This window comes from Anabas testudineus, chromosome 8 (genome assembly GCF_900324465.2).
Source record: "Anabas testudineus chromosome 8, fAnaTes1.2, whole genome shotgun sequence".
NCBI classification, from domain to species: domain Eukaryota; kingdom Metazoa; phylum Chordata; class Actinopteri; order Anabantiformes; family Anabantidae; genus Anabas; species Anabas testudineus.
In genome coordinates, this window is record NC_046617.1 from 5,201,282 (window position 1) to 5,216,960 (window position 15,679).

General features: G+C 36.8%; 1 protein-coding gene and 1 long non-coding RNA gene across 3 annotated transcripts in view; one reads left to right on the top strand and one right to left on the bottom strand.

Moving 5' to 3' along the window:
* Nucleotides 1–542: 542 nt before the first annotated feature.
* Nucleotides 543–15,679, bottom strand: part of LOC113171629 (serine-rich adhesin for platelets-like) — a 62,292-nt gene continuing 47,155 nt past the window's right edge. The window contains exons 22-26 of the mRNA XM_026374162.1: nucleotides 4,105–4,399; nucleotides 3,655–3,820; nucleotides 3,069–3,322; nucleotides 2,838–2,935; nucleotides 543–2,712 (exon numbers count right to left, since the gene is read on the bottom strand). Of these exons, the coding sequence (XP_026229947.1) occupies nucleotides 2,347–2,712; nucleotides 2,838–2,935; nucleotides 3,069–3,322; nucleotides 3,655–3,820; nucleotides 4,105–4,399 (1,179 nt within the window). The 3' untranslated portion in view covers nucleotides 543–2,346. The remainder of the gene's footprint in view (nucleotides 2,713–2,837; nucleotides 2,936–3,068; nucleotides 3,323–3,654; nucleotides 3,821–4,104; nucleotides 4,400–15,679) is intronic.
* On the top strand, nucleotides 7,580–12,280 carry LOC113172055. 2 transcript variants are annotated; one of them, XR_003299736.1, is made up of 5 exons: nucleotides 7,580–8,086; nucleotides 9,794–9,992; nucleotides 10,333–10,441; nucleotides 11,716–11,949; nucleotides 12,094–12,280. It is a non-coding gene; the product is annotated as an uncharacterized LOC113172055 (long non-coding RNA). The 2 variants fall into 2 exon arrangements; XR_003299731.1 differs by having other exon boundaries at nucleotides 10,333–11,949.

Sequence of the window (15,679 nt, forward strand, 5' to 3'; positions counted from 1 at the left end):
TTTCTGGTAATAGTGGCTCACCTGGATCAACTGTGGGTTGAACTTTCAATGTCTTCCTGTCTCAATGCCCTCACTTAGTTATTTTGCCTGCTTTGTCTCTCAGTTGTAGCCTGGATAAAAGTATCTGCCAAGTGACTAAATGTAAACATAAATCGAATCAAAATAGTTACAAACTGAATGTCTGGACAAGGAGAAGTGTTCAAATGATTAGGAGAAAGGCAACAGAAGCAACTTTATGTGGATAGATACTGTATTATTCAATCCACTATACAATTTGCAAGAAAATATTGCAGGTAGATGTAGCGACGTTATGCAACCAGTGTAGACACTCCTAGTTCCAGTGTCAGATTAATGGCCGATAAATGCCTGGAGTATGCCTGTGTTACTTTAGATCTTAGGATAAAAACAAAACAATTCAAGATTTAACTGAAGACAGGTCCTCCATGTTCATGTCTTTGATCTCTTTGTCCATGAGAGGACAAAAATACAGATATTACTTCTGGAAACTGAGCTGTTTCCTGCTGTAGCACAAAGAAATCATACAAACATATGAATTCTATTTATTCCCCACTTTACCTCAAAACAGTAACAGTATTAAGTCTCTACTGAGAGGAAACAAGCAGGACAATTCTAACAAGTTAAAACACAATGTGATTTTTCAGTACACACACCTTCAACAAACATGGTTGTTTCATCTGATTTTCACATTGCAAGTGTCAAGCACGATCTATAGAAAGGTGGCGAAGAAGAACTGGTGATCATTATTGACCTTGAAGTCTATATGAATTCCACATATTTTCAGATGCAGGGTCAACTGTTAAATAAATATTTTTGTTTTCATATTGTTCATAACAATTTTCTAAAGATAAAATAAAGAACCCCATATGGCTTTGTCATACACATTTATATGTCTGAAAAGGGGACAGAAGGCTGCTGACTGTAGGAAAAGTGCGAGTTACTGCGAGTTTCTCCACTGTGTGAGCAACTCAACTGGTTCCAAAGGAGATGTGAGAGGAATACGTATCCCCCAAATCACTGCAACAGAATAAATGTAACTAAGGACTGAAGTTTTATCTACTTTAATTGTTGATGTTACTGACAACACCAGGGCTCTATAAATAAATGTATTATTATTTATTATTTGATGCCGAATTTTAAAAAATACAAAAAAATACAGGCCTATGGACATAAGTATATGTCCTTTTAGAAAGTAATAGGTTCTGTTTCTACTGTTCCTGCATATCATTTACTGTTCTCACTCATTTATCTGTTTCATTCCCATTATTTATTTCCTGCTCTGTCACTTGTTAATGCTATTTTACATTCTGCTCAACTAATTTCATACCAATACAATGATTATTTGCTGCTAATGTGATTTTTTTGTATTTTGTATTTTATTGTATACTCTACATACATGTTGTTCCCTTTTTCATTTTTCAATATATATTTCATTTAATGTTTCATACTTTGTAATTCAATATATAACAATATAAATTCACATTTTAAGTGATTTCACTTTCATAACTGGTGACAGTAAATCTATAACATACAAGTTATTTTATTAAAAAACAAATGTGTAATTATACAACATTTGGTTTTAGCTTAGTCATATGATGAGAGTCATGTGATCCAGTTTCAATTCCATCTGGTCTATTGTTCTAAAAGTTCTATGATGTTAATCTGTACTTCAACTTTCCACAGTTGTGGAACCAGTTTCTACCATTCAGCTCTAGTCTAAAAATACACAACTGAACCTTTCTTCTTCAGGTTTTGCAATCAAGAGAATACTGAGCAGTCTTGTCAGGCTTTCACCTTAACAATAGATGTTCATTCACCCATTCAGGTGTGACGCACAACCTGCATCATGTTTGCAAAGTCTCATTTTTCCAGGTTATACTTAGAAGGTTATATACAATCATACTTTTAGCGATTTTGGCACAGTACCCATCAATGACTCTATTGTTTTATGACAGCTGTAAACACCTTTCTGTCCAATTCAACTACCATCAACTCTAAAAAGATGTAAGATAGAATACAGAACTACTGCAACTGTTACTACACCACTCCCTCTGCTGAGCGAAAATACAGTTGCAGTACTAGTAGGTTTTTTTATCCTTTCACTATACAACTATACAAATAGGGTCATGCTAAATAAATATTATAAATCACTCTTACTTACTTTTTGTAACATATTAAGATATAAATCTCATTATTAATTTACATTTTGTAATTTGCTTAATGGGGAACTGAAATATGAATATATGTTAATTTACATTTATTTGTGCATGTCACATCAGGTAGATCACTATTTAACGGTAAGTACAGGTAGTAGTGGGTTGGCGGTCTCTATAAAAAGAAATGGAGACACATGATGAAGACAAGAAGATGGAGGAAAAAGAAGGGGAAGTAAGCAGGAGTGCCCCCTCTGGAGGACACGGTAGTGGTTATGTTGGTGACACCTGAGGTGGTGTTGCTGCTGGTTGTGTTGCTGCTGATAGTGCTGTTGATGCTGCTGGTGGTGGTGGCGGTGGAAGATGAAGACAAAAATGTCCCCAGCACTCGATTTAGGAAAGGGTCAAAGTTGTTCAGTTGGGTGAAGACCATGATTGGAATTGCTCGTGTTTGAGTGGTGGAGTTGTTTGCAACAGTTAAAACTGCTGCCTGGAACCAAGAGCTGCCCAGCTTACACATAATGGGACCACCAGAATCACCCTGCAACCCAAACAAAATGGTACTGTATCAAACATGTCCTCTTTCTAGAGTGAATGTCTTTTAATAAAACTATAAACAAAATATTTTTTATTGTTTGATTTAATAACAATAATATATTTATTCACCTGATCCAGTGTAAAAAATCCCGTACAAATGCTGCTACTTGTTGTTAAATTTCCACAATCTACCACAGTTGTCTGGGTCTCCTGCAGAACTTCTTCTACTAGATGGGAACATAGAAAATGGTTAGAAGTGGAACACCTGAATCATACATAGATCACTACTGTCTACACCACGTTTAATCTAAAGAGGTGAAAGATGTGGAGAGTTACTGTGTCTGTGTATTCAGGACTCACCCCCTCCTCGTCCAGAGCTCCATCCAGCAGCCCAACATGTTGAGCCCACAGTGAAGGTTTGTCCGTTGTCCAGGCAGATGGGTTGGATGTAGTTGGACAGGGTGGGTTGGGATCCCAGTTGCAGCAGTGCTACGTTCGACCCAGTCAGGTTGCTCAGAGTGATATTTGTCACATTAAGCGTCACCTCAAAGGGGTTGGAGCCATTTTGTTTCAACCGACCCAAAACTGCAGTCCAATCAGACGGTCTGGATGAACTGTGGGAGAAAGAATGAACAACTAGATCTTAGGCAATTATAAAACATTATAACCTCTGATTAAGTTGTACTTTGAAAATTTGATTATTTTATAGTAATTTCGGACTCTTTTTTATGAATACCGACAAATATCTTGTTTTTGCAGTGCAAAAGAGGCTACCTACACACACTCAGCTTAACGCTGTGTCAGTTAGGGCTCATCCTTGTGCACTGAATTTTAAATTTAAGTATTATGTCAGTGTTTCCAAACCACTGATTGAAGTGAAGGTTTTACTCAGCAACTCAAAAAAACTGGCATTATACCATCCACATCACCATTTCAGGTGTCTCACCTTGAGAAGCAGTTGGCATCGCTCAGTACAGAGTCCAGAGACACCAGAGTCCCACCACACACATGACTTCCGTTCCTCTGTAGACTCACCATCCACGGCCACATGCCAGCCGTTGGGCTTCCTCCCAGAATGCGAGTATTCATTGGTGCTTGGCCACAAATCACAGCTGGAGAGAAATGTAAGAGGTAAACACAAAGATAACTCTCATTAAATAAACTATGGACCAGATACTGTAGATTTTTGCAGCATCATGTTGTGCAGTTACACTCGTACACAAAATAATGAACCTGGAATATTTCAGTTGGATGGGTTAGTGCAGATACAGTATAAAAGTACTGGGTTTGATTATTTCAATCATTGTAACTATCATGAAGCATCATTAAAGAGCTACATGATACAGAATCAATATGATGGTGTTATACAGTGAGAAAAAATGTAACAGGCACTTACGTTTGGGTGTTGAGACAGAGGTGGTTGGAGTGGTGGTGGTTGTAGTTGTGGTGGTTGGAGGTGGTGGTAGTCCTGCACAGGAAACGCTGAGGTCACTGTCAGTCCCAGTGGATGTGAAGGTGATGAAGCCCGGTTGGTTGCTGGTGATCCGGCTGTTGATCCAGGACTGATACTGAGACACTCTGGTGTAGATTCCAGGGAAATTAGGCAAAGCACAGCCATCTCCAAAACTGACTATTCCACTCTGGATCCAGTAAGAGCCCTGCTTGCTGACCATTGGACCTCCTGAGTCTCCCTTTTAGGAGAGTTAAATATTTAGGAGGAGCAGTCGTTGAAGATGGTGAATTCTGACACAAACACAGTACAACTGATTACCTGACAGGAGTCCTTCCCTCCAGAACTTAACCCAGCACACATCATGTTGTTTGTAATTGAGCCCACTCCATAGTCACAGTTACACTGTCTGTTCCCCACAACTGGCACCTCTACTTCCATTAGGGTTTGTGAAATAGTACTAGCTAAAAAGACACAAATTCAGTTTAATAAACAATGGGGTAAAATAACCTTTGAATAGCTAGTAAGTAAAATGTTTTCTTTTGCAAAAGGTTCAAGTGTTTTATAGTGATGATAACAGATCTGTCTTTTCCAGGGACACTTCCCCATGTGGGTTTTTCCGAAACTATGTCAGTGTAACAGGCAGAATATTTTTAGACATCTTAAAGGTAAAGGCTATAAGACCATCTCCAAGCAGCTTGATGTTCCTGTGACTACAGTTGTGCATATTATTCAGAAGTTTAAGGTCCACAGAACTTTAGCCAACCTCCCTGGACGTAGCCACAAGAGGAAACTGAGACAGATAATATAAATGGTAACCAGAGAGCCCAGAACAACTTTTAGAGGTGAAATCCAAGGTCATGGTAAATCAGGATCAGATCACACCATCAGTCACTGTTTAAGTCAAAGTGGACTTAATAGAAGGCGACTGAGGAGGACTCCACTGTTGAAAACAAATCTTAAAAAAGAGAGAAAATGTATATAATATAAGCCACAAAGCTTGGTCTTTGTCGCAGGTCATGTTCCTCTAACAGGATACTAACCCAAAACACACCCAAGAATGGCTAAGAACAAATCATTGGACTATTCTGAAGTGGCCTTCTATGAATCCTGATCTAAATCACATTGAACATCTGTGGAAAGAGCTGAAACATGCAGTCTGGAGAAGGCACCCTTCAAACCTGAGACAGCCGGAGCAGTTTGCTCCTGAGTAGTGGGACAAATTACCTGTCAACAGGTGCAGACGAGTCATTGATTGTTACAGAAATCACTTGATTGCAGTGATTGCCTCAAATAGTTGTGCAACTAAATATTAAGTTATGGTTGTCACCATTTTTGTCAAGGCCAGTTTCATTAGTTAGTTCTTTTTTTTACATACTTAATGTGTGTTGAAGCACCACTCAACAGCATGTCTTTTGTGAGTTTTGTCCACATCTGGAAGTATCCGCACTAGCTCTGAGTTATTTCCAGGTAAATATTTGAAAAAATATTTACCTGGAAAATATAGGAGTAGCCATCCTTTCTTTGAAAGACTGTGTATTGTACTTGCTGTATGACTCACCTCCACTTGAGGTGGTACCCCAGCCAGTGACCCAGGAGTTTATGCCGCTGTAGAAGGTGCTGTCTGATGCTGCCAGGCATATGGGCAAAATGTAGTTAGTGAATGTCACTGGTGATGCAAGCTGCAGGAGGTAGATGTCGTTGTCATTAGTCTGACTATTGTAGCTGGGATGAACAATGCCGTTTGCTATTGTCCGACTCTGTGCATTGGGGTTGGATCCTGATTGAGTTTGGAGACCCAGTACCACAGTCACACTGGTTGGCTGGATGCTGAGGTGATCAGGAGAGAAACAAAGAACATAGAATGCACATTTAATTGTATTAATTGTTCCCTCAGTTTGTTTCCTATTTTCATTGAATCTGTGGTCATGGAGAACTCCAAATACTCATCGTCACTCTTAAGAATACATTTCTTCATAAATAAGGCCTATTGTTTTTAACCAAAGGACGTGAAAGTAAAGTCATGTCTCCATATGTATACTGTTCACTGTAGCTGTTTAAAATGTAAATTCATTCATTCTGATGTGGAGACACCAACTAAGTGATGAATAGTCCTGATTATATAAGTTCTAACTGAATAAAAGAGAAGTGTATATATTCACTTATACTTATATTAAGTATAAGTGACAAACATTAAAAGGCTTTTTAAAAGTAATTTAAGAAATAGAATTGCTTGTGTTTAAAATGTGTGAAAGATCACAAAGAATTACATTTAACGGTCAAATCTTGAAGTAGCCCTGTGGTCCATTATTTTTTAAATCTGCTGCAACAGTTGAATCTATGAAATGTGTGTGTTGCAGATATCAAACTGAAATTGCTTATATTGTAGCTATTAATTACGTTTGGCAGTTAAAACACTGAGAAGCTTCAAACTTTTGTCAGATAAATAAAGGTTCAGATGAATCAACAAATAACAGATTTTAGATTTTATTGTATTTTAGAGGAAGTCCCAACTTTTCTAAATGGGGTTTTTATATACACGCAAAAGGCTCCTGGCACAGATATGTAAACATCTGCTACACGGGAGCATTAAGCGCTGACTGAAAGACGCAAAGCAATTTTGATTTTGTGTAATTTATAGTTGGTTTGCGATTCTCTGCAGACTGTTGGTTTGTGGTTGTTTTGCATCCTGTCTAATTGAATATCCACTCAACCCTTACTGCTCACCTTGCGAAGCAGTGAGCAGCAGTCAGCACCCACTGATTGTTGATGAGGGATCCTCCACAGAAGTGGCTTCCAAATACCTGCAGGCTGACCTGCCAGGGCCAACTGCCTAGAGAAGCCACCTGTCCTCCAACAATCTTGGTGTTGAGTGGAGGCTGACCACACACTGAAGAGAGACAAATAATGTTTTATTGCTTATACTTCCATATAAGTATGGAATATAAGTGCTAACTGAATAAAGGCAAAGTGTATATATTCCAATTAATTTGAATATAACCATATAACTATATCTGACTATAACTGACCTTTTTGCAAGGAAGTATAAATGACAATCATTAAAATGTTTTTTTGTAAGTAATTGAGGAAATAGAATTGCTTGTGTACTTGTATGTGAAGGGAGAAGGCAGTGTTTACACGTTTTTCTTAAGCCCAAGCTCGAAGGTGAATCGAAAGTTAAATATATACATGTATATGCTATAGGAAGCACTTGATGTGATGTGCTGTCAAATGTGGTTTAGCCAGCTCATTTGTGTTTTCCAGAAACACTGGAACACTGTGTAAAAATGTGAAACATGACTGCATTTTATAAAATATTGTGTTCATGCAGAAAACCAGGAAATTGACAGTCTCATCAATTTTTCTTGTGACTGTATGCATAGAAACTTACCACTTAGTTGTGAATGACACTCTGAAAAATAGAAAACAAACAAAAGTCTCTTTAAACAACAACATATTTACTGTTCCTTCCTACATGGGGGAATCTTGATAATCTCTTCATGACCATGGAATGGTTTACTATGTAGAATTTAAATGCTGTGCCATCCTGTAATGTACCTCATACTACTTTCACCTTTATTGAATTGTAGGCTGTGTCATTAATGGCAGCTGTAAAGCCACATTAATTTAGGAATGCACAAAATGTACATTGTGAGGTTGACAACAGAGTAGTGTGTACACCCTCATGTAGACACAATCTGCATCTTCTAACAGTGTCATGTGCATTTGTACGTGACAGCATTTTTTCTATTGTCCCATCAAACTGGTTTTACTGCTTCCTCTGAAATTACTGGTAACATGGTTTCAGCGTATTTAAACCCACATTATTTCAAGTGAAACCAGGGACATTCATAAAGGACATAAAAAAAAACAGACTGAGAGGAAGTGTTCATCTGCTGTCATGTATCCTTGCTAACAATCACTGACTGTGAGTTTACATTTTTCTCACACACAGACACAATACTAAAATAAAATGTCTATTATACTGTATTTGAAGATAGTACTTGACAAAGATGATAATACTAAATGTTACCACCATCCTTCTACTAATGTTGTTGTAAATATGTAAAAAATGTAAAATATCCGTCTGAAGATCACATTCTCAGCATATTTCCTATGATTTGCTGTGATATGATATATGATATTATATGATATAAATGTTTTCCAATTAAAATCCCTTTTGAAATCAATGTGCAACTCCATCTCAACGTTAACACCACCTACTCTAGACATTTCTATGTGCACCATTTAAAATACCTTATTTATGATATTATTCTGTCTTTAGTTATAATGTAATTTATGTTGTTTCCTAAACTTTACATTGTAAATTTTGTAATCCCAAGTGCAATTAAGTAAATTTTGATCTATTTACACTTCCCTAGGAATCTGTAAATACTTCAGGAAATAAAAAGGAAATAAATAGTGAAAAATATTTTCCCTAAGTTTGATTAGGCTTCCATATTTATACATCTCAGGTATATATAGTATATTTATAGTATATTTATAATATATTCTAGAAACATTCTTCCCCAGATATGTGATACAATATGATACAGATGATACAATAGCATTTGACCTTTTAATTAACACAACATGGATTTAGAAACAAACAAAGAACAAACTTCTATCCTACATCTGATCATTTTTATTAATAAATATTTTTGAGTCAGTTATATGCACACAAATAAAATATTATGCTTCACCCTCCCTGTTTTTCCTCCATACAACCAACAACAAATCTCATTAAATGTTGGTTTCAGGTACATTTAATGAGGATTGTTCTTACCTTGTGTCAAGAGATTCAGCAGAGCTGCTGCACAGATCACTTTGTGGAAAGCCATGACTGAACGTCCATAACACCTGATCTCCTTCCTTTATAAATGACCTTCCTCTCCCCTCCCTTCTGTCTCTTAAACACACCTCTCTCTACCTCTGACGTTGCTACCTGTGCAATGAAACACCCAACAGTTATGTCAGCGTCTCCTTAATCCAGCCATAAGCAGATAAGTTTCACTCAAACATTGTACTTAGGTATAGTATTGTTGTACTTGTACATAACATTAGTATTTCAATTTCAAACCCGATAGTCCCATCTTACACGAGTTGTGTTTTCTTTCAGTTTATTCTTATTAAAATACTAAGCTCAGAGTTGAAAGTTGGTACAGATGTATAATCCATTGCTTTTAGCATCAAACTTGATTTGTTCGATTTTTTACAGTTTTGGAGAAGAACTCTGATGTTTTCTAGATAGCATTTGACATTTTTTAATGTAAGAGAGTTATTTCAAATAATTATCATTACAGCATCAAACAGAGAAGTTGTTATTATGCTGAATAATTACTATTTTTACTTCTCTATATCCTGTTCAGTAGTTATATTTGTTCATTATTTGTTCATTTAAAATCTTCTAAACCACTTGGATGGAAGTCTCAAATTTAAAGACTCACTGTATATTACATTGTTACACATGGGTTGCCTAAGGAACTTAAAATGCCACAAGTCTATTTAATTTATTGTAAATGAAAAATTAGTGAATGTAAAAGGATGTTGTTAGCCAGGGCAGGTTACACGGGACGCTTTCCTGAGATGGTAAAAACAGAATTAGTGGAGAATTAATGTGTTTTGTGTTTCCCAGGTACCGGGTGCCCAAGTGGAGTCAGCAGAACACGTGAGAAACAGAGACAATGGTGGCTGAAGAACAGATGTGTATGATGTAACAGGAAGGAACGAAGGACTGGAAAGTACTGAACTTTCTCCAGGAACCAGACATTTATATGTTCAACCCTCTGACGTCAGCTACTGTAGAGCCAGCTGTACAGTAAAACAATGCAACTGTAAGTGGATATAACTTTAAAAGCATGGGTATCACAATAAATAAAATTGGAACCCATCCCAAAGTATGAGCATCTAAGAGGTTATGATGTAATATAATGGCTATGTTATAGAGGTTATGATGTAATGGCTTAAAATTGGAGGGACATGAAATAAATAAAAAAAATAACTCGAACTGTGAACTATGAACTGGCCCAGAAAGTCTATAAAAAGTTCAGTCAAGATCCCTGTCTTTTGTTGCATATAAAGTGTAAAAGTACAAGTGTATATAACTTCTTAAGAACATCTGAACTTATGAAGAGAATTTGAATAAGATGATGCAATAACAATTGATACCTACAGATGGCAGCAATGCAACAATTTGAATGCCGGCTGCCTTAAAACACCAGAGAAGAAGAAGAAGAAGCACAAGGACTCTTTTAGCCCAAACACCCTGAAGAGGAAACACAAGGTAAGTGATTTAAATCACACCTTGCACTTTGTTTGACCTTTTTAACATCTGTAGCTTTTAACACTTATTACCTTAAACAATGTATAATTACTCCTCTGGCCTAACCAACCTGCCCAATCTAAATACGTGTGTTTTGTCCCAGGTCTTCAGCACTGCCAACTAAGACAGGCCAAACTACACAACATTTAACTATATAAAATAAAATAGCTTAAATCTGTGCCTGTATAATCCGTTGACTGTCTAATATCACTTATATAATTAAGTATATGTAATCCAAACAAAGTGAAGTCCATAGGTAATGTTGAGGACCTTCATTACCTTTACCCAGCATTCCCCACCTATTTCTCCACCACGTCCTTCCTGAACCCTCACCTGTTGAAACATTCCTCTTACGTCTTTGTCTCCTTCAGGAGCCTCTTAAAATTAATCTTTTTAACCAATTGTAGTGTGTTGTGTCCTCAGTGCGTCAGGAGCAGGAGCAAAAAACTGTGGATATATTTGCACTATTTAAAGTCTTAGTGCAAATTGTGTTGAAAGCACAATTTCTCTCAAAGACACATAATACCTCTAATCTTGTTTGCCATTACAAGCAGTTCCATCCTATGGAGCACACACAATGAAAGACTTTATAGTTCCAGATCCAAGCATGTGATAATGACCCCCCTAAAACTACCACAAAGTCCACTTTTTCCAGCACCGTGCCTTGCGACAAAAAAAATTAAAAAAAGAGTGATGTCACCAATGCATGAGTCTACTTTATTGTAAAAGACACAATGCCAGTAAGCATGGTCAAATATGTCAGGTTGAACCAGCTAAATTAATTAACTTAATGATCTTCACATCGCATACTTTCTCTGCTCTGTTTTATCTGTATCTTGGTTCATAATAACACACTTGAAGGAGTGAAAAGTAACTTGGCACTAAGCAGGTTACGTATTTGCGTGGTTTGCTTTGTCATATTACAATTTTTTTTACTAACACTATAAAGTTGTGTTGTGGTTCTCATACCTGGTGTGCTCTTCCAGCTTCTGATTGACTGAACACACCTGATCCAGGTAATCAGCTGTGGGGAGGGCAGAGATAGTAGGAAAACTAAACAGACAGGGGGTCCTTGAGGGCCAGGTTTTAAAACCCTAGACATATCTTTAATTGATCCATAATCCACATACCCTCTAATATGAGACACACACAAATAAGTGGTTGGCATTTTTAATTCTCTGTGAGGGTCTCCAGCTGATGGCTTTGCAATGTGGAACACTGTCATTGTAATGCAGGGTGGATCATGGAGTCTTCAAGTACAGTAAACATTGCGCACTGCTGACACGATCTCCACGCACAGAAAATCCGCGCTGCAAAGTGTTGCTTATGTTGGCCCTTTCTAATAATGGCAGTGGCACATCCCCTCACCAAGCCAAAGTAAAAAAGAAATGCGAAGCAGACGGGGGTTTTCAACTAGGACAAAGTGTGCAACCATCGGAGAAGTGAGAAGGACACACAGGAAAAATAAGGTGAAATTTAAGTCCTCAATCAGATTTGTGCTCATCTAGTGTCCTTTTTTTTTTAGGATTAAATTATTAGAACATTAATTACTGTCACTAGTTTATAAGTAGTGAAAATGCAAATAATCGTGTAATTAATACTGTTTTTTGCAGACAAAGAGTTACAGGACTCTGTCCCAGACCACAGTAGGACCCTCTCACCCAGTGCACAGCAGGAGCTTCACACACTGGCTCAGTCAGAGCTTTATAATAAAAATGTTATGTGTGTTTTCAAAATTGCTGAAAAATTAATGAACAAGATTTTTGTCATTTTCATTGTAAGTGTGCTAAAGCACTTTAGTAAAAGTATTTTTAACAGAAACGTAAACGCTGTAATTTGATTCTTTTGATAAACCATGTAACTTGGATGGATGCGATGCTGGCGTGACCACAGGGCACACGTCTGATGTTGCTCACAGTGGTCCAAGGGACTGCTTAGAGAGTTTGTGTGTTTACTTAGACACATGAAAAATTAAAGGAAACAATGGTTGTTGAGCCAAGGTGGCCCCCAGCAGGGCATAATCTAAAGGAGGCAAAGTGGGAGGTTGTGTCAAATGATTGCTGCATTAGAGGAGACCCTTCCTCTCACAAGCCTGCTGCTTCCTCAAGAATGAACTGCTCAAACTGCAGAAACTTTCCAAGTGAACTCTAGCCTTTGTCAGCTTCATCAGCTGGTTTGTTTTAGAACAAGTGCAACCAGAAAAAAATAAATGCCCAAACCATTAGAATGAAAGGGCAGTTTACTTATCTAATCTCGATCCATCCATCAAAAGTACAATGTGTCTCAGGCAAACATTTTAAAAATGTTCAGACCTTTATTTCAACTCTATTGAGACCCAGGAAACGACACACACATTGTTTGTTATTGTGAATTATTGTGAATTATTGTTATTGAATCAAACATTTCTTGGGGATTTTTCTTTGTACATTGAATCCAACCAGAAAACATCAGTGTAAAGTACACCTTTAAAAGATCTGCAAAATCCTATACAGAGCTTATGAAGGTGATCAACATTATCAGCTATCAAATGTCCCCTGAAAGATATCATATTGATATTATTAGATTAACACTGAGGTGAAACTAATTTTAACAGTTTTCTTACCTTTACCAAGTTTAGTCCAGTAGTTTTTAGAGGGGCCGTGAGATTGTTAAGAGAATAAAGAAGAAGAAGTAAAGTTTCAGTTAGTGATGTTTGGATGTATTCATGTATTTTGTACTTGTAATTATTTCAGATCATTCTTCAGAGATTTGTTTTTATTTCACCTATAATGGTGAAAATGTGTATAGGTTGTTTTTTTTATTTGAAGTCATTCAATCTTACATACACAGAGTATTATTGTAGGTAAGTAGAAGCACTTACAACTTACAATACAATTTAATTGTGAAGGGGATTTTGCTATTAGTCTGCAATGTTTTTTTCCAAGAACTGAAAGGAAACTGGATCTGCAGGTTACAAACATTCAAACTACAAACACAGATTACACCGCAGGTAAGTGGCAGTGCCAAGACAGCAGTGGGAAATTACATAATGGCAATGAGAAAAAAATCCAGAGCAAGATATACCAGTGAGATCATTTCTGATAAGTGTTGTGGAAAAAAGATGTTGTAACAGACATAAAGGACCAGTAGCATTCCAAAGATTTTATTTTCCAAAGAACTCACCTTAATGGTTATTAAAGACAACATGACACAAGAAAAATACATTAAAATACAAAATGAAATATAAACCTAAAAGTCAAAACATTTGTGTGTGTGTGTGTGTATTATTCAGAAAACATCTAGTCGTCCTCATACAGTGAATTCTCTAGATGTGCTAATTATAATCGCAGCACTGTGCCAACAATGTCTTGTGATGTGGCCACATCGCAAGACAACTTCACGCTGGAGGGCTCAAACCTATGAAATACATTCTGAATTGATTGAACAGCTAACATGACACGAGAGAAAATTAACTCTGCAAAATTACAATATAACACCATAAGCCATATTTATCTGACTTAATGTTGATGTTCAGCTTTAAAACCTTCTTAAAAAGATAAATCAACAATCAGAATAACTACATTTATTTTCTATAAGACAACTGATAACCAAACGGATTGTTTCAGCTTTAGTGTTTACAATAAGTATGGCTTATGACTAATTACTCATTCAGGTCATGACACAACCCATTGTTCAACACTCTAATCAAATCAGTAACCATTTGCAGTCAATCTGGTTTTTCAGGGAGGTAATTCTCCAAGGTTAAAGGTACACCATAACTTAGTTCATGTTTGCTGGTTGTGTACACTCACAGGGAAAAGGAGAAACACTTGGAGTGAAGTGTGAATCTGTGAGAGGCTTCAATTTCTTTGAGTTCTTTGGGTCTGTACATTTGGATGTACTATGTATTTATTTATTTATTTTATAATTAATGTAACATTAACCCAAAACTAATGGGGATTATTTTTTATGACTATGACATGGTTTTACATTTATATATGAAATGTAGTGTGCTAGTAAGAATTATGCGCACTTTCACTTAAAATTCAGGGAAACTATTATATTATTATTATTTATTTTCCAAGTATACTGCTAAGTATTTGTAATCAGATACAACCTTTCCCTCCATCCCCCTGGATCGAGAGAGGAGTGAGAGGACTCACAGTTTTTCTGAAATCCAACACTAGCTTCTTTGTTTTACTGATGTTGAGCACCCACGCCAGTTCACAAAACTGTCCACCACTCCCCGATACTCTGTGATGTCTTTGCCCTGAAGACATCCTACAACCACATGAGTTCTACATGAGTTAATAATGTTAGAGGTTCATAAAAGTCTGCAAACAACAAATACAACCTACAAATAGTAGGATTAGATTATTTTATCATTAATCAATAATCAAATAGAGTAATACTGTTAATAATGTTTTTTTAATCTTTTATTTAAATTACTGTCAAACCCATATTATTTCCAGCAGGTTTAATATGTTCTAATAGTGGACCAGTACAGGGCAGAATGTATTTGACTAATGGGAACTAATAACAACAATCTCTTTTTATTTTGAGTTGAGCTGCAAGAAAGTTTGATCCATCAAGCTTTTGATCTGGATAATTGTGTAGAGATTTCAACATGCCATAGTCTGAGGGTCTAACAGGCAGGTGCAGCTTTATGTCATCAACGTAACTGAGAACCTTGCTTATGAATAAAATGTCCAAGGTGGAACGCGTACAAAGGCCACAACACTGACACTTCTGGGACATCATACTTGACAGGTATGAGGAAAAACCATTCTAACATAGTACCTGTTATTCCAGCCCAGTGTCACACTTTGTCCAGAAAAATGCAGTGATCTAGTATGTCAAAGGCAGCACTGATATCCACAACAATAGGAACTCATTAGTCACTCTGAGTAGTCACTCTGTGCTGTGACACCAGACAGAAATCCATCATCATCATAGTTTTCTGCCGATAAATATAGGTGCTTAGACAAATATTTACCTAATATCTTAAATATAAAAGATAGGTTGGAGATGGGGCTGTAGTTTTCAAGGAATGTCGGATCTAGCTTAGGTTGTTGCAAGCAACTTTGAAATGATCTGGGACATAACCAGTAGAAAATGCTCTGTTAAAAACTGACAGCAAACAAGGTGCAACCAGTTCAACAACTGTAATTAAAAACTTAAAATGATATCAAGAGACTGGAAAATAGTTTCATATGTGAT